Source organism: Apodemus sylvaticus, chromosome 2 (assembly GCF_947179515.1).
Source record: "Apodemus sylvaticus chromosome 2, mApoSyl1.1, whole genome shotgun sequence".
Lineage (NCBI taxonomy): Eukaryota > Metazoa > Chordata > Mammalia > Rodentia > Muridae > Apodemus > Apodemus sylvaticus.
In genome coordinates, this window is record NC_067473.1 from 102,559,991 (window position 1) to 102,582,819 (window position 22,829).

At 48.6% G+C, this 22,829-nt stretch overlaps 1 protein-coding gene across 2 annotated transcripts in view; it reads right to left on the minus strand.

The window, feature by feature from the left end:
• The window catches only part of Kcmf1 (potassium channel modulatory factor 1), a 56,525-nt gene extending 50,902 nt beyond the window's left edge, over window positions 1–5,623 (minus strand). Inside the window, exon 1 of one of the 2 annotated variants that reach the window (XM_052174022.1) lies at window positions 5,223–5,623. In XM_052174022.1, coding sequence (XP_052029982.1) covers window positions 5,223–5,238 — 16 coding nt within the window. In that variant the 5' untranslated portion in view covers window positions 5,239–5,623. Of the gene's footprint in view, window positions 1–4,584; window positions 4,670–5,222 lie in introns of those variants that run through there. The other variant, XM_052174023.1, reaches the window with a different exon arrangement.
• Between the last annotated feature and the right edge of the window lie 17,206 nt (window positions 5,624–22,829).

Here is a 22,829-nt window from a genome sequence, read left to right on the forward strand (position 1 = left end):
GTTTAGTAGTTCAGAGACTCTAGGTTCCATCCTCAGCACTGCAAAAGAACCAAATAAGTTAGTAAATATAAGGAACATATTTCTATTTGAAACCTCCAACAATCTCTTCCTAAGCACAGTATGGAAAGGGGTTGGCGGTTGGTAGCTGGCCGGCCTAGCACCCCACAAACGTGCATGGTGGGGTGTACCTGGAATCCCAGCCGCGGGAGGGGGAAGCAGGCTCAGCTCAGATTTACCCTCAGGTACAGAGGAGCTAGCGGCTGGCCGGCCGGCACACACTCCGTGAGAGCAGAGCTGTCAGTGTCTTAGCTAGGTCAAAGGCCTGCACCGAAGCGCGCAGCTGTGCCTGATGCTCAGGACTGCTGTGAAGGTGAGGAGAGAGCCCACTCGAGGAGCCGCCCTGGGCCTACCGCACCTTCCTGCCACGCACACCACCATGTCTCCTGAACGAAGAAAGACATAACTGTCTTTTTACTAGAGAGTAGTGGAGAACAAGCTTACATACTTGTAAGTGACACACACCTGTAATCACAAGTCACCTAGTACAGAAGTTCAAGGCCAGCCTGGGCTATAAGAGACTCTGTTCTCATAAAAAAAAGAAAAAGCAACCCCCCAAAACAAACAACAACAAAACAACAACAAAAAACCACTCAAACTATTAGAATCAAAATATATTCCTTCCCTCTGTAAACCTGTGGAAAATAGGGTGAGAAGTCTCATCAAGTAAAGGCGTTGGCCACACAGCCTGGTGGCCACAGGTCAGCCCAGGGAGCCCCAAATACAGCTGTGTAGTCAGAGGACAGCACGGAGCTCTGAAGTTCACCACCGCTCACGCACAGCTCCATACACCCTCTCCTCTCACTCATGGACACGAAGTTAAAACCAGGCCAGCACTGTATGGACAAGGGTGGCAAGCGCTTTGACGTCACTTGCTTATCTTTTTCTGTCGGCCCACCTCGGGCTGCACTGCCTTCGGAGGCTGTCTACAAACACATCTTTCCTACCACGCTTGGAGTGGCAGCCTGTCTCCTTACAGTCCTTGGTACCTACAGTGCCTTTAACCTAGTAATGAGACAGCCCACAGATTTAAAGCTATCTGTGTTAACCCAGGTAATTGACTAGAACACCCATAACTGAGCTCATAAACTTAGCTGACAGGTTTTTATTTACAAAGCTATTTCCTGATTTTTCAAAGTCTGAATCGCATACATTTCAAATCTGTTGTTTACCAAAACATGATGTTAAGGTTTTCTTTGTGTGATTCAGTTATTTTGCCTCAACCTCCTGACAAGGGCACAAAGCTGAAGTGCTGTTTCTTTAGACAGGAGTACAACTAGGCTGCAGTGAATTCCTAGGCTGGGGTCCTGCCGTCTTCTAAGGCTGGCTACAGCTAATACTAGGTGACCCCATACACACCTCCATTTATTCTCCTTTGGTGCTGAAAAGTAAACCCAGAGCCCATGGCGCAAGTTAGTCATGCACAGCAGGGGCCGCGGCTTAGCTGGTAAAGTGCTGATCCAGTGTGGGTGAAGCTCTGGGTTCGAGTCCCAGCACTACACGATCAGACACGGTGCTACATGCCTGTTAGCTGGGAAGGGAAGGAAGAAAAGCTCAAGGTCACTCTTGGTCACACTACCTTCAAGGGCAGCCAGATACCTATGACCCTGTCTCAAAACCAAGAAGAAGCAGACAACGCATGTGCTCCACCACTGAGCTAGAGTCCCAGCTAGAGACAGTTTAAAAAATACATGGAAAACAGAAAAGTTTGGTGTAAGACAGGAAACTAGATCCTGGGAAATGTTTGCTAACATGGCGAGGTGAGAAAGGCAATTCTCCCCAGTCAAGTCAAAAGGCAAAGAGGACCTCCACCGCTGGACAGACACTCAGGTAGAGCCACTCCGCTAACACCTACCTGAAAGGGAGGAGCTCGTTCCCCAGCCCTTCTCCCACTCTTTTGGTGCTGCTACCTCAAAAGGTCCAGGTCCCTGCACTAGCTCAGGACCCAGGAGAGATGCAGACATCCCAAGAAGTTGGCCCTTTCTGGCTCCCGCCAGTTCTAGGACCCCCAGCTCTATAGCTCCACCAGGTCAGGCACTAACTACAAAACTTGGATCAATTTTGGCCACCACCAGTTCTTGATGGGCCCCACCAGCTAAAAATGGCTTTTACATTTTTAAATGGTGGTGGTGGCAAGGTTTCAAGGAACCATATTTCATGACACATGAAAATTTTATGAAATTCAAATGTCAGTGTCCATAAATAAGGTTTTAAGTGGAACACGGCCATAACCATTTGATTAGCTGCCTCTCATATGACTGCCGTGGTAGTGACAGATAAAGTTGGCCAAGCCTATGTTTTCTCCCTGGCCCTTTACTTTAGAGAAAGTGTGCTAACCCTGGCCTAGAGCAGTCTCTGTATCCTTGGCTGCATTCGTTTTTCTCAGAGGCCAGTGCTTGATCTCGACAGGTGTTCATCTTGGAGCTGTATGGTCCCAAGTTACACCATCTGTACACTACAGAGCAACTGGTTAGAGCTGGGAGAAGACACAGGAACAAGTTCCTTGGACACATAAGGCTGTAAAAGCAAGACCTAGGCAAGAACATCACAGGCTGTCCAGCTCTGCCCGGAACTAGACTACATCATCCCGTTCTGGGTCATACTCCGGAGGAAAACAGCTGCAGAGACTGGAGGACGGATGATTAAAACCCAGACCACTAAAGAGTGTTGTGCTAGGTGAGGTGGCTCAGGAGGGAGGCAGATATAGGAAGACTGGCTACAGAATGGGCCTGAAAGTGTGACGCCAGTCTCCTGTGCATAGTGAGATCAGACCAGCTGAAAATGGGTACTATGATCATGTCTCAAAAACAAAGAGAAAGGAAAACAAAAATCTGGGATTGTACCCTATATTGTACCCTATATATCTGGGACTGTCAAATACTTCCTGATGAAAATAATTACTGCCTGAAATAATATACTACAAAATATAGACAAATCTCATGAACAGACGTGATACTAAAACTATCATTCCTGACTTAGGCCAAAAACTAGACCCTTAAATTTTAACCCTGTTAAAGGTCTAAGAGCATACACCTTTAATCACAGTTCTGGGGAGGCACAGGCAGGCAAAACTCTGGCCAGCCAGGGCTACTTAGTGAGGCACTGTGTCTAGATAGATAAATAGATAGATAGATAGATAGATAGATAGATAGATAGATAGATAGATAGATTTAATTAATGTATGTATGTATGTATGTATGTAAAATCAAGCATTGTGCAATACCTTCAACACATCCATTTAGGAAGATCCATTTAGGAAACATCTGGCATTAAGGTGCCAAGAAAGGTGTTGAAAAAGTTCAAGATCTCAGGCAACTAAAAGGTACATACCCTTTCCAAGACCAAAGAAGCGGCGAAGGGCTCAGCCATACAATGTGTTCTATTGAAGGATGCTACATCTATCTAAGCCATTTCAGTCACTCAAACACACCATCTGAGGGCACTTTTTCCAGGTGACTGCTCATTAAGAATATGCAGCCTGCTTCCTTAAGGCGACTGCTACTAGTTGTTTTAATCTGGTTCCTGAGTGAAAGCCTCAACTCCAGGCTCCTGTTCATTTTGTCTTGAAGGTGGTCAACACGCCAACTGAAGCCATCTAAAATTAACCTGACCATCTCCAAATGGAATTTGATTATAACCTTAATTAAAACTGTTTTCAAATTGCAGTGATAAGGAACACATTCCCATTAAACATATAAAATGGTTTAACAGGTGAGTTACCAAATATTTTTCATCTGATTGAGGCTAAATTAAGTACCCTACTATTTAAAAGTGTCCAATACTTTAACAGTAATCAAAAATGCTCCAAGAAGTCTCTTTCCTATTAGTTGTTTTTAAAAAGAGAGACTCAACGAACACAAAATGTTCGTTTTGTAGTCAATCTCAATCTTGCCTTTAGAAATGCAAATTCTGAAACTTTCACTAAATGTATGTTAATTGATCTGAGTTTTTCACCCTAGAAAATCCAAGGTCTGTATTTCCCTAAGAATGCCCTTCCCTCTGGGAGAATCTACCTCCTCAAACTTTCTCCACTTCCAAAGCACCTATACAGGACTTGAAAAATCTAAGGGACACAATACTTTCAGGTCACTTATACAATCTTCCTTCCATTAACCGTACTGAAATAAACTTTTCACTAAGTGGTGACTACTTTTAAAGATAAAACCTGCCGTAGTGAAACAAAGAGAGCATAACCCCCTCCCCCTTCCCTAAAGCATATGGTAGTAAATTCGAGTTAACTTATTTTTCACCAGTTCATGGCCCATCCGTCGGCCTTAAAACACTTGTGCCTTTGTGCCATGGGGCTGGGACGTGAGCGGTCTGATTCTTAACCACAGAACCCTAGCGTGTTTCCACAGGGCACCGCGGAAGTCCAAACGCCCCCCGACTGTAAGCCTGCTTCGGTGGGCAGCGCACGCGGGTGAGGGCCCGGGACCGGCCGGGAGCAAGTTCCGCTCTGGCGAGGTGACGGAGCAGGGAGTTTGCTCACCGCGGCCGGGCTGGATCCACCCCGGGAACTTGGCTTACCCGAGCCCAGGGACGCGCAGAGGCCTACCGCGAGGCCGGGCGAGCTCCAGTCACCCTGGGCTACCCGAGCCCGAGCCGCGGCGCCTTCCCGCTCGCACGGCCGCGGCCCTCAGGCGGGGCCGTCGCTCGCCCGCGGTCTCTCAGAGACCGGACGCGCCCGCGGGGCCCGGACCCCGCTCCCCTGTCGCGGCCGCACGCCCGCGACCCGGCTCGGCCACGGCGCCGGGCTCTTCCGGGAGCCGCCGCAGCTAGGCCGCGCCGGGGCCCCGCGGTTCCCCCGGTCCGGCCGGCCGGGCCTCGGCGTCCGGTATGTGTCCCGAGGGCCAGGCTCCCGCCGGTAACGGGCCCCGCCGCCTCCCCTCCCCCTCTCCCGCCCCATGACAGTGCAAAGCCTCCGGCCGCCCGGCCGCCCCGCCTCCGGCTCCAGGCCCAGCTCAGGGCCGCGGCCGCAAGCCACGGTTGCGGCCGCCGCTCCCGCTCCCGCTCGCTCTTCGGGCCGCGGTCGCCTCGGGGTCCCCAGCCCCGCGACTCGGGTCCGGCCCGCGTCCCCGCTGGTACCCCGCTGCCCTCAGCGGCGCCCGGACCTCGGGCGGGGTAGGCCGAGGCCCAAGCGGTGGGGGCGGGGGCTCGGCTCTCACCTTCATGTCGGGACATCCTAGTTCAGACGCTGGCGGCGCGGCCCCTCCCGGGCTCCCGGCTGCAGTGTGCCCCCACCGCGGGCTCCCGGCGCTGCCCGCGCCCGGCCGGCCGACTCCCACTCGACTCCCGGGCTCGGCCGCGGGGGCGGGGTGGGCAGGGGAGCGCTCCCGCGGCGGCGGCGGCGGCGGCGGGGAGGCGGCGCGGGGCGGGAATGGGGCCGGGCCTGGCCGGGGCTGAGCTCCTCCAGGAGGCGGGTCCGACGCGGCCGCGGCTCCGCCGGCGCCCGCCGTGACTCGGTCACTCTCGGGCCCCCGCCGGCTCCCGGCAGCGGCGCGGCGTCCGCAAATCCCGCTCGTCCCCTCCCCCGGCCCGCCCCCCGCCCGTCTCCGGGCTCGGGCCGCCGCCTCCTCCTCCTCTTCCTCCTCTTCCGCCTCCTTCCGCCCGCACGCCCGCCCCGCCTCTCGCCGCCCTGAGGCCCCGCGGCCGGCGGGCGACCGTGCTTGGCGGCGGCCCTGCCGCGGTCCCGCAGCACCCGAGCCCAGCCGCGGCCCGCCACGCTGCGCGTGGGGAGGACGAGGACGCGAAACGCCCCCGAGGTGGCTCCCCTGCGCCTGGGCGCGCGGCTGCCGGGCCATCGCAGACCTCCCGGGGACGTGTGTTTGTGTGCTTTGAAAGCCGGGGACCCAGAAGGGAAAGGCAGTCGGGCCTCTGGGGCTCGTGTGTCCCCAGGCCCACGGGGAAGCCGAGGCCTAGCGAGCCGGCTCGGCTGCTCGGCCGAGAAAACTTGGTGGGCTTCGGGGCTACTTTGCTTCCGGCTCGTGGACTGCTTCTGTGTGTGTGCTTGTCTTTCCCTGCAACCTTCCCCAGGCTCCTTACAACCTACTTTCTCTTCAGGCATTACTAACTCGACAAACACTTAGGACTACCCCTGACCACGTGTCAGTGGTGGCGTGGCGCAGGTAGAGCAGATCGCGCCCTGGAGTTAAGACGTGTTCCGTCCTGGGGTTCTGGTTCTGATATGCCCGGTGTAACCTTGAACAAGTGACTTAACCTTGCTGAAGCCTTCGCTCTTATTGGTTCGCTTTTGGTAGTTAATTTTGCCTTTGTACACTCGAAATTGGACAAAGTTCCCGGCTAAGTTTAATCAAACTAGGGCCCAGGGTACTGCTCGCTTTGGCGATTTTCCTAATTTGCCCACTCTCCATTGGCCGTGGCACTGAACAAAGCGTTGGTTGCCATAGCTTCTGTGATTTTCAAAAAGGGCAAGCATTCAATAGATGCAAGAGAAATACAGTACCAAATTTCCACATATAGAATATCTAGCAGAGGAAGGACCCTATTGTTACAATATTTTATTGAATATGATTTAAGTATGCCTGTTATTAAAAATATTAAAAGGTTTAATCCGAGAGAATACATAGTAGGTCATCCTTGTCTACCCAAGGAACTGTTTAAAGCTGTAATTAATGATAAACCAGGGATCATATTAATTTGGGGGTGGTTTTGAGACAGGACCTCGTACAGCCCGAGCCTGTTCAGGAATTGCTTATGTAGCTTGAGTATGACCTTCCCCACCTCTAAAGTGTTGGAATTAAAGGCATCTTCCACCACACCCCCAATTAATTTGGTTTAAATGAGGACTGGATAGCCAGAAATATTCCTGTTTCTTGTGTGGAATTCACACTGCCGACATCTATGCTAAGTAGGGGTTACAAAGAGAGCAGGGTTTGTAGTTAGCCTGATGGACGTCCTGTTTAGTGGATCCTTTCTGAGAACCCTAAGCATTTATTATTATTATTATTATTATTACTACTGGCAAGGGGTCCTGGGTGTCAGTCTAGGACCCTGAATATCTTGAGTTGTGAAAGTCAGGCCAGCAGCACTTAACACCGCCCCCCCCCCCAAACACACACAGGTCTCTTGAATGAATAATGGTTTTATATAAATTTGTATCAAAGTCTTAAAGCAGTCCTGTAAAAATGCTGGAGCATTTTTAGATTAGAGCATTTTACATTTTAGAGTAGCCAACGAAAGTAACACTTCCAGAAAGGAATACCAGTAAGTATGAAAACTGGGAGAGAAGAGGGGACTGGCAGCCCGGCGGCGGCGCACGCCTGGAATCCCAGCACTTGGGAGGCAGAGGCAGGCGGATTTCTGAGTTCAAGGCCAGTCTGGTCTACAGAGTGAGTTCCAGGACAGCCAGGACTACACAGAGAAACCCTGTCTTGCAAAAACCAAATCCAAAAAATCAAAAAAAAAAAAAGAAAAAAGAAGAGGGGAACTGGGGCTGTGAGCTGGTGTGTTCCACGCCTATGGGAAAGTCACTCAGTGCTGTGTCCATGCATGTGACTAGGGAAAGGAACCTTGAAAACAAGTCTTACCGTGTTGAAGGGTTAGTCAGTCTTGTTCATGGGAGGAAACAGCTCTGTCTGACCTCCAAGGGGCTGCCGTCTGTTCTTTGACAGTGATTTCATTGTTTTCAGTTGGGCAAAAGTAAGAAAATGAGCATAAAATCGTTTTCCTGTTCCAGTAAGATTAGGCTGGCTCATTACTACAGTTAGGTTTATGAACTCTAGCCAGTTAAAGGTTGAGCCTTTAAGTTCAAAACAAACCAAAACCCAGCCTTGTGGTAAATTCCTGTAAGTTCAGCATTTGCAGAGGGAGGGCAGGAGGAGTTCAAGGCCTGGGCTTGCTGGGTAGCTCTTCACCAGCAAGCTTCCCTGCAACCCACACTGAAGGAGAGAATCACCGCAGACATTTCCCTCCAGCCTATACTCAGGTGCTGGCACACAGAACTCAAGGCCGCGGACCCTGCCTCAAAAACTAGGACATATAAGTAGTCATTTCTTTCCCTTGCTGCTAAATGGGAAATGCTTTAAAAAAAAAAAGACCTGGTGTGGTGCACTTAGGAAGCAGAAACAAGCAGACTGCCGTGAGTACAAGGCCAGCCTGGGCTACATGCCTTCAAAAAAAAGGGCAACTTAAATCCTTATGCCAAATTGCTCAGCAAGTGAATTTTTTTTCATGGAACTGACTTTGAATTTAGTGTTCTTCTGCCTCAGCCTACCAAATTCTGGGATTAACAGGCACCGATCACCATGTGCAGCCACTTACAAGAATTTAGTGTTTAGGGCTGGAGAGATGGCTCATCAGGTAAGAGCACTGACTGCTCTTCCGTAGATCCTGAGTTCAAATCCCAACAACCACACGGTGGCTCACAACCATCTGTAATGAGATCTGACTCCCTCTTCTGGTGTGTCTGAAGACAGCAACAGTATACTTATATATAATAAATAAATCTTTAAGAAAAAAAGTCCTATTAAAGTATGAACTAAGTCACATGACACAAATGGCGCGAGCAGTCCCATGCAGCGAGGCTTGGAGAGCTAGATAATGTACTGGACTTTTGAGGTCATATTCTGTACTGTAATCGTAATCTTGACATTGCTGGGTATGCTTGTCAGAAGCCTGAACTATGAACCACAATAAAACTGTCCTTAAGCAAGAAAATCAATAGTGTCTGGGCACAGTGGCTCAAGCTGTAATCCCAACACCCAAGAGACAGAATCAACACGATTATTGTGGGTTCAAAGCCAACCTGATTTACACATGAGATTTTTACCTCAAACAAAAGTATGACTAGAGGTAACTCAGCCGTTGAGAGCACAGAGGTCAGATGGCCTACAAACACCTATCACTTCTGTTCCACGGCAGCCAGCGCTCTGTTGTGACCTCTGCAGGCCCTCGCATGTGCAGCGTACATGTGTACATAAAGCTCAGCTGTCTGGGTTGGGTTTGTTAAAGAAGAGAAGATCTACTTAGCAAGTTTCAAGCCAGCCATCTCATATGGAAAAAGTGAAAGTACTTTGAAAAAAAAGAAAACAGCAAGCAGTGGTGGCACACACCTTTAATCCCAACAGGGGCGTCTCAGAGTTTAAGCCCCTGGTCTACAGATGGAGTTCTAGGACAGCCAGATCTACACAGACAAACCCTGTCTCCAAAAACAAAAGCAAGAGCTGGGTATAGTGATGCATGCCTGTTCTGGCACTTAGGAGTCAGGACAAAGCCGCTAAGCTGAACTGATACCCTGTCTCAAAAATAGAAACAAAGAAGCACCAAAAGGTCTGGGGAGATGGCTCGGTGGCTAAGAGCACGTGTTCATCCAGAGGACCCAAGATCAATGCACAGTGGCCAGGCCTAGCTCTTCACAAAGGCCTACACCTCCAGTGCCCAGGCCTAGCTCTTCACGAATGCCTACACCTCCAGTCCTAGGCCTAGTTCTTCACAAAGGCCTACACCTCCAGTTCCAGGCCTAGCTCTTCACAAATGCCTACACCTCCAGTTCCAGACCTAGTTCTTCACAAATGCTTACACCTCCAGTGCCCAGGCCTAGCTCTTCACAAATGCCTACACCTCCAGTGCTCAGGCCTAGCTCTTCACAAAGGCCTACACCTCCAGTGCCCAGGCCTAGCTCTTCACGAATGCCTACACCTCCAGTCCTAGGCCTAGTTCTTCACAAAGGCCTACACCTCCAGTTCCAGGCCTAGCTCTTCACAAATGCCTACACCTCCAGTGCCCAGGCCTAGCTCTTCACGAATGCCTACACCTCCAGTCCCAGGCCTAGCTCTTCACAAATGCCTACACCTCCAGTTCCAGGCCTAGCTCTTCACAAATGCCTACACCTCCAGTGCTCAGGCCTAGCTCTTCATAAAGGCCTACACCTCCAGTTCCAGGCCTAGCTCTTCACAAATGCCTACACCTCCAGTGCCCAGGCCTAGCTCTTCACGAATGCCTACACCTCCAGTCCCAGGCCTAGCTCTTCACAAATGCCTACACCTCCAGTGCTCAGGCCTAGCTCTTCACAAAGGCCTACACCTCCAGTGCCCAGGCCTAGCTCATCACAAATGCCTACACCTCCAGTGCTCAGGCCTAGCTCTTCACAAAGGCCTACACCTCTAGTTCCAGGCCTAACTCTTCACAAATGCCTACACCTCCAGTGCCCAGGCCTAGCTCTTCACGAATGCCTACACCTCCAGTCCCAGGCCTAGCTCTTCACAAATACCTACACTTCCAGTGCTCAGGCCTAGCTCTTCACAAAGGCCTACACCTCCAGTTCCAGGCCTAGCTCTTCACAAATGTCTACACCTCCAGTTCCAGGCCTAGCTCTTCACAAATGCCTACACCTCCAGTGCCCAGGCCTAGCTCTTCACGAATGCCTACACCTCCAGTTCCAGGCCTAGCTCTTCACAAATGCCTACACCTCCAGTTCCAGGCCTAGCTCTTCACAAATGCCTACACCTCCAGTTCCAGGCCTAGCTCTTCACAAATGCCTACACCTCCAGTGCTCAGGCCTAGCTCTTCACAAAGGCCTACACCTCTAGTTCCAGGCCTAACTCTTCACAAATGCCTACACCTCCAGTGCCCAGGCCTAGCTCTTCACGAATGCCTACACCTCCAGTCCCAGGCCTAGCTCTTCACAAATGCCTACACCTCCAGTGCCCAGGCCTAGCTCTTCACAAAGGCCTACACCTCCAGTTCCAGGCCTAGCTCTTCACAAATGCCTACACCTCCAGTGCCCAGGCCTAGCTCTTCACGAATGCCTACACCTCCAGTCCCAGGCCTAGCTCTTCACAAATGCCTACACCTCCAGTTCTCAGGCCTAGCTCTTCACAAAGGCCTACACCTCCAGTGCCCAGGCCTAGCTCTTCACGAATGCCTACACCTCCAGTCCCAGGCCTAGTTCTTCACAAAGGCCTACACCTCCAGTTCCAGGCCTAGCTCTTCACAAATGTCTACACCTCCAGTTCCAGGCCTAGCTCTTCACAAATGTCTACACCTCCAGTTCCAGGCATCTGTTACCCTCTTCTGGCTCCAGAAGTACCAAAATACCTGTGGTGAATGCACATAAACTGAAACTTTAAAAAACAACAGTGAGTTCCTGAGGCCTGTAGGTAGGGCTGTAGTTAGCCTTAAGGCGGGGTGTGCTTTCCAGCATCCTAACTTTCTGTTGTGATCCTTTGTATCCTTGTCCCGTGTTGATTCCTGCCTCCGGGCCCCCTGCACCTGCTTTCTGTTCTGTTTATTGGGAGATCAGATAATTCAAGCCACAGTTTAAGTCCATACTCCTTGTACCTTACTTAGTAAGCTTTTCCTGTCTGCTCAGTTTGTGCAAGCTGTGTACGTGATGTTTTTCATCTTTTTGGTAGACTGAGGGGGCGGGAACCGTAGGCCCTCCTTCCTTCACTAGGATTAATCATTTGGAGCCCAGATGAAGTGGGATCATAATCAAAGGCAAGGCATTCAGGGATGTCGTGAGGCTGAGAGGACAGGGCAGCTCCATTCGGGAGCTCCTTGTTTGTTGTGTTTTCTTAATATTGAAAAGGGTGCCATGGATGTCAGTGAGAAAGCAGTTGGCGATAATTGGTAAGGATTTATAATAATTTTTCTTTTTCATGTATGTATCTGGTACATATGTATGTACTTGTTTTATGATTTGGATGCACATACCTGTGTGTGGAGGCCAAGGGTTAATGTCAGGGATCTTCTTTACCTGCTTATTCACTGAGACAAGGTCTCTCAATCAAACCCAGAGCTCAATGATACAGTTAGTCTTTGGATTTCTGGAGTTTGGAGCTCTGAACCCCCACCCGTCACATTTTTCTGGAAAGTGGTTTCCCCACCATAGAGATAATCTCTGAACGTTGTGTAGAGGCATTCATCTGACAGCAGAATGCTGACTGGCCAGTAAGCAGGTGGGACACCTGGCAGAGAGAGGAATTCTGGGTTTGAGTCAGGCACAGGAGACTCTCCCACAGCACTGGAGGAAATAGACACATGAAACTGAGGACCAGGTAACTAGCCATGTGGCATGACTTAGAATAAATGGGTAATGAAATTATGAACTAGTTGGGGAACAAGCAAAGCTTCTTCACTCATGGCCTAGAAACTTTATTCATGAAACATTAAGTCCCAGCGTCGTTATTTCTTGGAACAAAGTGAACGGGTGGAGCACAGTTTACAGATGGCTTAGCTACAACCCACTGAGGCTTAGGGCTAGGTTCCGATCCCCTTGTAGTGTAATCTCAGAGGGCCTGAGAGATGGCTCAGGGACTGAAAGTGCGTGCTGCTCTTGCAGAGGAGTCAGGCTCAGCTCCCTACGTGTGTGGCTCATAACCACTCATTGCTCCAGGTTGAGGGGTTCATGAATATAAAATATAAAGGATTAAAGAAATGACTCAGTGGCTACTGGTAAGTACTGTACTTTCAGAGTACCTAAACTTGGGTTTCTAGTACTCAAGTCTGGTGGCTCTCAACCAGTGTTAAGTCCAGTTCCAAGGCTTATATGGGTACCCCAAAACTCAAGTGCACACACACACACACACACACACACACACACGTATAGACACATAATTAAATCTTAAAAATAAGTATAGCTGGGTGGTGGTGGTGCACACCTTTAATCCTAGGACTCAAAGGCAGAACCGTGCAGATCTCTGAGTTCAGAGACAGCCTGGTTGGTCTACAGAGTGATTTCCAGGATAGCCAGGGCTACACAGAGAAACCCTCTCTCAAGAAAACCACCACCGCAGCCGCCGCTGCTGCTGCCGCCGGGAGGTGGTGGCGCACTCCTATAATCCCAGCACTCTGGGAGGCAGAGGCAGGCAGATTTCTGAGTTCGAAGCCAGCCTGGTCTACAGAGTGAGTTACAGGACAGTCAGGGCTACACAGAGAAACCCTATCTCGAAAAAACCAAATAAAAACAAAAAACAAAAACAAAAAAAACCAACAACAACAAAATAAGTCTGAATCTGTGAACAGAACTGAGATTGTAGCTCAGTTAATAAAATGCTTGCCTAACATGCAGGAAGTCTTCTGCACTATTTGCCATATATACTCGTGTAGTGTGAACAACACTCCGTAGGTAGAGTATGGATTTCAAGTTCAAGGACAGCTGAGTTACTGACACTCAAAAAACCAAGGAAGTGGAGAAGGACACCTGTAGTATACCCTCACCAAGGCTAGGGGACCGTTGTGGTAGAGGGAAGAGATGGCAGGAGCCAGAGGTCAGGGTGGACAGGAGTGCAGTGTCCGCGTGACAGTCGCAATGCACGCGTGGCCTCCCAGCAGGGGTGAAAGCTGGCAAACACCAAGCTAGGCATCAGTGCAGCATAAGCTCCGCCCCCACCGTGGAACTAAGGCCAGTGGTGGCTTCTTAGGGAAAGAGAGTCAGTTTTCTATAAGGCTCCTGGTAGGTCAGCCATGTTGCAGTGGATAGCCCCACTCCCAGGAGAAGATAGGCCACACAACTGGAGCTGATGGGCTATTAAACTTTATAAAAGAAGACACTCACTTGGGATAGGGAGTGGGGGGTGCTGGGGGAGGAGTGAAGGTGAATGTGATCAAATACACTGAATTCTCAGAGAATAAAGCATTTTGTTTTTAATAAAATGGGGGGGGGGGGCAGAAGGATAGTTAAAAGCATTTGCTTCTCTTGCAGAGTACCTGAGCTCCGTTCTCACTGTAATTCCAGTTCCAGAGGATCTGACAGCCTCTTATGGCCTCTTTCTGGATACCAAGCACACATATAAAACAAAAATTTAAGAGCAGTGGGACCAAGCAAAGACAGAGCCCGCCGGCGGGTCTGGGGAGGGCGTTTCTAACAGTCCCAGCAACACACCCGCTATTTTAAACTCCTGTGCCCCAAGCCTGAGCACACTGAGTCAGGAAAGCAGCGTCTAAAAGAGCTCTCTGTAGGCTGAGTGTGGCGAGGCCCATGATCTCAGCACTTTGGAGATGGAGGCAAGAGAATTAGTTCAAGATCATCTTTGCTACAAAGTGTGTTTGAGGTCAACCCGGGCTACATGAAACACTGTTCAAAATACTAAGGTGGGGGTGAGCTTCGGGTGATGAATGAATCCTTCATTCATCAGTAAGTCAACTCAACTCATTCAAGAGGTCATGCTGTTCTAGTCTGAATCCTTCCGATTTTCAGAGTATTTACTGTCATGTGATACTGGGAAGGAATTGTGGAAACCTAAGGGTTCTTTGGAAAGTTGGTTGGATGGTGTTTTGTTGGGGCAAACACGTAAAGAAGTGTTTTCCTGAAGTGGTCACAGATGAAAGACTAAGGCAGACTCGTGAAGGAACGTTTTGCTGAAGTAGACACAGGAGAGAGGATGTTCTGCTAAAGCAAGCACATGAAAGGGCACGTGATGAAGGGTTCTTTGCTAACAACACACATGTATTAGTCTGCTTTACATTTCATAGTTGAGCTGCGTTTGTCCGGACTCCATAGAGAAACACACCAAAAAAACTTCTGGTGGCGTGCTCATGCTGCAGTTTCTTGAAGCTTCCGAGCTCTTGGGCTGATTGGCAGAGTGACATCAGCTGAGGCAGATGCACATGCTAAGGCGAGACCTGTGGAGGACACATGAAGTTTGGAGGGTATAAATAGGACTCTCTGGACAATGACAGAGGCTGAGCTAGGCTTGCTTACAGAGCTAGCTGTACACTTGTGAGTTTCGAGTTTTCACTGATCTCTGAGAGGCACAGGTGACTCTGGGGGCCCTCCTACTGACTCAAGCCCAGGCTGGGGCATGACTGTCTCTGCTAGGTACTGCCAACGCTGCTGATTCATGTTTTCTATCACGACTTGACTGAACTGGACCGCTGCTGTATCCATGAAGGGTTCGGGAGAGAATCAAGCTGCCGCTGCTAACCTATAAACCAAACTGCTAATTTCCAGACACCACAGACTGGAGTTGCTCCAAAAAACCTTTCTAAATAGGTCCACTTCCCCCATATCCTTTCTTTCTCACTACCTCTGGTGGGTGCTGAGCTAAAAGGTAGGTTAAAAGCATTTAAGAACCAAAAATTAAAGTTACAGTTGTTATTTATTTGATTCATGACAGGGAACTTTTAAAGTTAGGATGATGAGGATGTTGAGTGTGAGGAGCTGAGCCAACCACAGAGCAGTTGCTGCCAGGCGTGTGGTTAAAAGGAGAATAGCTAAACAGATAAAGCTAGAAGGGGACATCAGGAGTTCTGCAGGAAGCAAGGTAGAAGAGTCAGGGCTGGCGGCAAGCTCAGCAGAGGGAGTATATAGGAAACTCTGGCTTCATTCGCCAGCATGGGGGAATGTGGTGGCGCACGCCTGTAATCCCAGCACTCTGGGAGGCAGAGGCAGGTGGATTTGTGAGTTCGAGGCCAGCCTGGTCTACAGAGTGAGTTCCAGGACAGCCAGGGCTACACAGAGAAACCCTGTCTCTAAAAAAACCAAATTAAAAAAAAAAAAGAAAGAAATAACCATAAGATAGGATGTTAAAGTGTCAGATGCAGGCACAGGAGGGGATAATATGGAAGTGCCGACACAGTTGAAGACATCAAGGCATCGCGTGGCAGTGGATGAAACCACTCAGGGTAGCAGAACTTGGAGTCAAGACTGTGGAGCAGATCTAAGGCCTCAGTGACTCACAGCTGGGCACTGTGAGATTGGAAGTGTGGTGGTTTGAGTGAGAATGTCCCACACAGGCTCAAGATGTTTGAATACTTGGATCCCAGGTGGTGCTCTTTGGGTAGGGTTAGGAGGCCATGCTGGAGGAAGCCTGTCACTGGGGGCTGGCTTTGAGCTTTAAAAGCCACACGGCCTTCCCAGTTCATTCTCTGCTTCCCGCTTATAGTTTAAGACGTGCACTCTCAGCTCCCAGCTCCATCTGCCACAGCTGCCTGCTGCCCATCTTTCCCACAGTGGTGATGGGTTCTTATCCCTCTGAAACATAAGCTCAGATAAACGCTTTCTTCTACAAGATGCCTTGGTCATGGTGCTTTATCATAGCAACGGAGAAGTAACTAATCAGGGGAGGGAACCCAGAGATGATCCAGTGACCAGGCACATGCCTGTCTTCCCCTTCCCAGACTCTGAAGTGGAAGGAATCTGTGGTTAGCTTCAGGGACTCTGGGGTTCAGCAGGGCTCAGATGCTGGCTTTGCTACTGACCAGCTATGTGGCCTTGGAAGGTGAGTTTTGTGCTCTACTTGCCTTGTCAATAAAAAGAAGATCCACACCTAAGCTGCTCTTGTTTTGTTTTGTTTTACATTGATTTCTCTGTGTGGAGGGGGACAACCTGTGGGAATCAAGTCTCTCCTTTTACAATGTGGGTCCTGGTGATCAAATTCAGGCCATCAGACTCAGAGGCAAGCACCACTTGGCAGCCAAGTGGTATGCCTAAAATCCTAGCACTTGGAAGGTAGATGGGAATCTACCTTAGCTTAGAGAGTACAGGCGGGGACAGATGAGACCCTGTCTCAAACACACACACACACACACACACACACACACACACACACACACACAAATGGAAGGTTGAACATGGTGCTACACATGTAATTCCAGCACCAGGCAAGCTGATGCAGGAGGATCTCAAAACTGATGAGCCTAAGCAATGGAACGATGCATACATGTGTTTGTACACAGAAGCACACACATATAATACATAAATAACTTAAATAGAATGTAACATTTTTTTTTTATAAAAGAAACCGGGAAAGAGAATTAAGCTGTAGGGCTGGGACTGTAGCTCAGACATAAGCGCTTGCCCAACATGTGTAAGTCTGGATTATGGCCTAAAGAGAGAGACTGGTGGACGCCTGATGACCCGCCTGCAATTCCATTGTAGCAATACTTTGGCTAATCTCCTCTGTGCTCCCCATGGGTCACATGCATGTACCTGCCCAAGAGCTATCTGGATTCAAGAGTGAAACACACACACACACACACACACACACACACACACACACACACACCGATTTTAATTTCTTTGACTAACTCAAAGGCTGGGCAGTTCTAATTCTTCCCACTGCTAGCAAACACTCCCCTCCTGCACTCCTGAGTTAACATCTTTTAAAATCTATATTTCATGTCTGCTATCCCAAACACACATGTGGCCACTTGCTCTGATTCTCACATGTTGGTGGGCCTTTAGGCCTGGCTTTTCTTCTTCCCTGTCATGATGATCTCTGCTCTTCTGTCTCCCAGTTCTTAGCCCATGCAAATCTAAAAGTTCCACTTCTTTTTCTCTGCCTGGCCACTGGCCATTGGATCTTTTTCAGTTGATCATGTGAACATGCCAATTCCCAATTTGGGGGGCCAGATTAATTCAAAACATTAGAACCAATCCCCAACATTCCACATCACTAAGGGAAGTCAGGGCAGAAACTGAAGCAGAAACGTGCAGGAACATTGGCCTTTTTTTCCCCCTATTTATTGGTTTATTTATTTTGAGACAATCTCATTATATAATCCTGGCTGTCCTGGAACTCACTGTGTAGACCTGGCTGGCCTTGGTCTCACAGAGACCTCCTGCAGCTGCCTCCTGTGTACTGGGACACGTACCACCACATCTGACCACGGAGGAGACTGGCTTTTTAAGGACTTATGGAGAAACTGAGGCAAGGAGTGGGATGAGGGCTAGGCTGGTCAGTCCAGTTGGCCCAGGCAGGAGGTGGCCAGAGTCCCATCTCAGCTTCAGCTTCCTGAGTGTAACCCCGTAAGCGTGCTGCTCCTTAGGAGAAGAGTTAACAAGGAAACCGGAACTAGAACTCTTCTGGAGTTGCTGGCTTCTAGCAAGGACAATCTTGTAGCTGCTTCTGTAGGATCCTTGCCCTAACTGATTAGTTTCTATTGCCTGTGTTCATCAATTCTTCTTTCAGGAAGGGTAAAGAGCAGGGAGGAAGTCAGGAGATAAATGTTGAATGTCTCTGAACACTCCTAGATCAACTCCATCAGAATGTCAGAGGGTCGAGCCCAAGGACCCAGAATTGACGAGATGTCCCCACCTGGAGCCTAATAATGCATTAAGTTGGAAAAGATCCCCACTGACCACTCAGGACTTCTGTCACAGTACTTCCCTCACTAGGCCACCCTGTGCCGTTCATAAGCTTGCCATTTACAGACTTAGAGTTCAACTTACACTTGACTTTCACAGTGCCCCTTGGGTTCTGACTTGTAAAATGAATGAATGCTGGTATTCTTATCCCCAGACCAATACTTTGCTCTGTCTCATTAAGCTGCTAAATTCTTCATGAAGCGGATTCCTATTTCAACTGAGACTTAAAAAAAAAAAAATCAGAATTCAAAAACCCTTACCTATATAGAATGATCCCCAGGAGGCAGGACAGCATATGGCTACTCTAAGCAACACTGGAAAATGAGGTTGTTTGAAAACATAAGGGATTGGAGCCAGCTGTATTCCCTCTTTGAGTTCCTTAGTATTGTTTTTGTTTTTGCTTTTTGAGACAGGGTTTCTCTGGGTAGCCTTGGCTGTCCTGGAACTCACTCTGTAGACCAGGCTGGCCTCAAACTCAGAAATCTGCCTGCCTCTGCCTCCCAAGTGCTGGGATTAAAGGGGTGTGCCATCACTGCCCGGCTTCCTTAGTTTTGTTAATAAAAGAATTTAGCTCAGTGGATAAAGCCACCTGCAGCCAAAGCCTGAAGAGTTCAACCCCAGAACCCATATATATATATATATATATATATATATATATATATATATATATATATATATATATATATATATATATTAGAAGGGGACAGTCAGCATCTGTGCTGCGGAGTCTTCCTGGGAGCTCTGCAGCAACACCACCAGGGATGGATCTATCTAAGGGACATAATTATTCCTCCCATCTCCCTTTAAGATTAATTATTCCTCCCATCTCCCTTTATGATTTATTTATTTTATGTAAATAGAGACGCACTAAAAGAGGGTGTCAGATCTGTTTATGGATGGTTATGAGCCACCATGTGGTTGCTGAGATTTGAACTCGGGACCTTCAGTGCTCTTACCCGCTGAGTCATCTCTCCAGTCCTCCTCCCATCTCTTTAGCTCCTTCAGGTGAATCAGCCTTCCTGAGACAAGGTCTCCATCAGGTGATTGGCAGGTGTCTCAGTTTACTTCCTATTGTTGTGATAACACGTAGCCAACAGCAAGTTGGGGAGGAAAGGATTTGTTTCATTTCATAATCTACACTGAGGAAAGTCACAGCAGGAGCTCAAGGCAGGAACTGAAGCGGAAGCCGTGGAAGGACGCTGCTTATTGGTGTGTGGCCCATGGCTTGCTTTCCTGTACAACTCAGAAATGCCTGCCGAGGTGTGGCACTAACCTCTGGTCGGCAAGGACCTACCCATCAGTCATCAAACAAGAACATGCCCTACAGATTTGCTTGTAGATAATCTGAGGAAGGGGGCATTTTCTCAGTTGAGGAGGTTAGCATTTCCCTAATGACCTTAAGTTGGCCAAACAAAACAAAACAAAACAACCAAAAAACAATAAAAACAAAAAAACAAACAAAACCCACCACCAACAAAAACAACAAAAGGGTCAATTAGTTGAACCTGGATTAACTCTTATGTTTTGAGTAGCACAGAATGTTATTTTTCTTCTCAGGTCAGACATAAATTTTTATTATTTTGTTCAGAAACAAATAGCTTTCCCTTATTGACCAAGCCCGCTCAGTCAGTCAACAGGTTCTCCAGCACAGGAGCTAGGATTGAAAAGAAAGAGGCAATTAGACAACACTGCAGCATGACCCCAGTCAATTCTGAGACGGAAGGCAGGTTTATTTTTTTTCTCAATCCACTTTTATACCATTTTAATTACATGCAAGTAATAAGGGCGAACAGTACAATAAGGAACAAGCAAGGCAGTAAGCAAAGGCCTGTGATCACTTCCGTGATAACTGTCTCCAAGGGCTTGCCAGAATGACCAGAATATCTGAGTCCACTTCCTTGTCCAAGACCAAAATCAGATTCTTGCCTGAAGCCTACTTCTTTTGTTCCACCGTAAAATTAAGATTCCTGCCTGAACTTACTTCCCTGTTATAGCCTAAAATTAGATTCCTACCTGAACGTACTTGTCATGGCCTAATGTCAGATTCCTGCTAAGCAGACTCCCAAACTCCAACAGAGTTTTGGTCTAATCTATTATAAGAGATTCTGGAGAATCAATGATTGAAGGGCAGCCTTGACTACATAATGAGTTTGAGGCAACTACTGGGGATTAGTTCCAATGCTTTCAATTAACCCGGCCTCCCAAAACAGGGAATCTTCCTGTCCAAGCGCTGAAGGTCCTTGTTCCCGATTGGTTTTTTGATCAATCAATAAAGAGCCAACAGCCAATGGCTGGGCAGGTAGACTGAGGCAGAACCTTTAGATTTGTGTGGGCTAGGAACTGGAGAAAAGGAGCTGGAGGCTCGCCATGATTCAGAGGGAGACCAGTCTGATTTAGAGCTGCAGAAGGAAAATCATCCGAAATGTAGGTGAGAAGGAATGCGGCCCCAGAAGGGCTGCTCAAAAGCAGCTTGGGCAGAAAAGCCTGAGGAGCCACCCAGAAGGAGCCAGGGAAACCAAGATAAAATATAGAATTAGAGGGTATTAAGCCAGGATTACAGGAGGGAAATGTGTGCTAGCTGCGGGGAGGACTAGAACTGCCTGGGCTTTGGCTAGTCAAAGGACACACATGCACTCGCGGAGCTGGGAGTGTTACCCACCAGGAGCCAAAGCAGTATGGCCTAACTACTGCTACAGGCACCTCTGTCTTAAACCAAACAAGGACAGAAGGACAGAAGTCACAAAAACCAGCTGGGTCAGCAGGGCAGTGACATGCGCCTCTGATTCCAACTACTAGAGATGCTGAAGCAAAGCAAGCTACCAGGGATGCAAAGCTTAAAGCAGAGTGATGAACCAAACCTTTTACTGCAGAAGTTGTCTAAGTGTAGTAGCCAAGAATCAGGAAGAGGTTAAGCAGTGTGGAAGAGGGCTCCAGGAAGGAGCAAGGAATAGGGTGGTAAAGGTGGCAATGGACCACTCCAGAAGGCTGTGTGTATGGCCACACGAGGCCAGCAAACTCCACGTCCATATCCCTAGTCAGCATCATATAGTCTAGCGACAAGATGCACAGAAACTATTGGCCATGATACTAACTCAGAGACAGCATCCCAAGAATACAGGCTTTTTTTTTGAAGAAACAGGTATTCCCCCATCTTATAGAGGTTTGTGTAGATTTAGCTGTCTATCTAATCTAATCTATCTATCTATCTATCTATCTATCTATCTATCGATGAGTATATGATTATGTGTGTGTTTGTGTATGCATCTGTTGAATGCAGAAGCCAGAAAAGCATTGGTTAGGTGTCCTTCTCTATCACCTCTCTACCTATCCTTTTGAGGCAGGGTCTTTCCTTGAACCCTTTCAATCTCTCAGCTAGACTGCAGGCCAGCAAGCCCTCCGGCTCTGCCCTATCTGAAAGTAGGGTTCCAGGAATGCTTGGGATACCCAATGTGTCCCATAGGTGCTGGGATCTGACCTCAGCTCCTCATGGCTGAGGAACAAGTGCTGCTACTGACCTCTTAGCCATCTCTCATGCCCTATTTGATTTTTGTTTTTGTTTGTTTTTTCTGGATTTTTTTTGAGACAAGGTTTCTCTGGATAGCCTTGGCTATCCTGGAACTAGCTCTGTAGACCAGGCTGGCCTCAAACTCACAGAGATTAATTTGCCTCTGCTTCCTGAGTGCTGGGATTAAAGGCATGCACCACCACTGCTGGGAACTCCTGTTTGTTTTTTTGAGATAAGGTCTCCAGGTGTCTCTTTGGCCAGCCTGCAACTTGCTATACAGCTTAGGTTCACCCCAATTTTATGGTATTCCTTCCTGCCTCTTCCTTCCAGGTATTGGGATAATTGGCATATACTACCATTGGGTATACCCTACCCTATGTCCCATGTGTTTGTTGAACCAGCTAGTGGTTTGAGACATAAGAAACATCAAAACGGCGCAAACCCTGTTCGTGAGGAGCCACAGGGCTGCTCTTGATCACTTCTGGCCTGTGGTTCTGTATGCGTTGTAGGTTTGCCTTGCTCCAATAACCAAAGCCGATTATTTTCCAGTCAGTGTCCCAGCCCTCCCATTAATAATCTTCTAGTTTGAGTCATTTACAGCTTGCTTCCTCAGAGATGGACTCCTTGGACACAGGGTAGAAAGCTGGGCTAAGCTGCTATGCCCCCTCCCTGCCAGGCCAACGTGCTGCTTTCAGCAGGCTCCCCGCTAGGGCCTGGCCTCCATCACACCATCCTGACTCCATTAGGATTGTATGTCTCTCCATGACCCCCTGACTCCATTAGGATTACGTGTCCTTTGCTGTTTGAATGGCTCCCCTCCTATAGAATGGCAGCGACGATTCTGAGAGCCCTGGTGCCTGAGTATCCTCGATGCAGAGAGCTCATTTTAGCAGAAGATACAGAGTCCAGTGTGTCTTAATGGAAGGAGAGAGGATAGGGCTAGGTAGAGGAGAGTGGACAGATGAATGCAGGCTTGTGATTGGCTGAATCTGTCACTAACTATGAGGTCAGTCCTAACGTCTTAATTTCCTTAGAAAAACAATGTCTAAGGGTCAGGAATCTTATTTATAGCAGATGCTATAAAACTTTGAGGTTTGAGAGCCCAAAGCTTACCTTTCTAGACCAGTGATTTTTTTTTTTTAATTACATGTATTTACTGTGTGTGTGAGTGCAGGGTATGCCCATGTTGTGCCCATGGAGATGAGAGGACAACTTTTT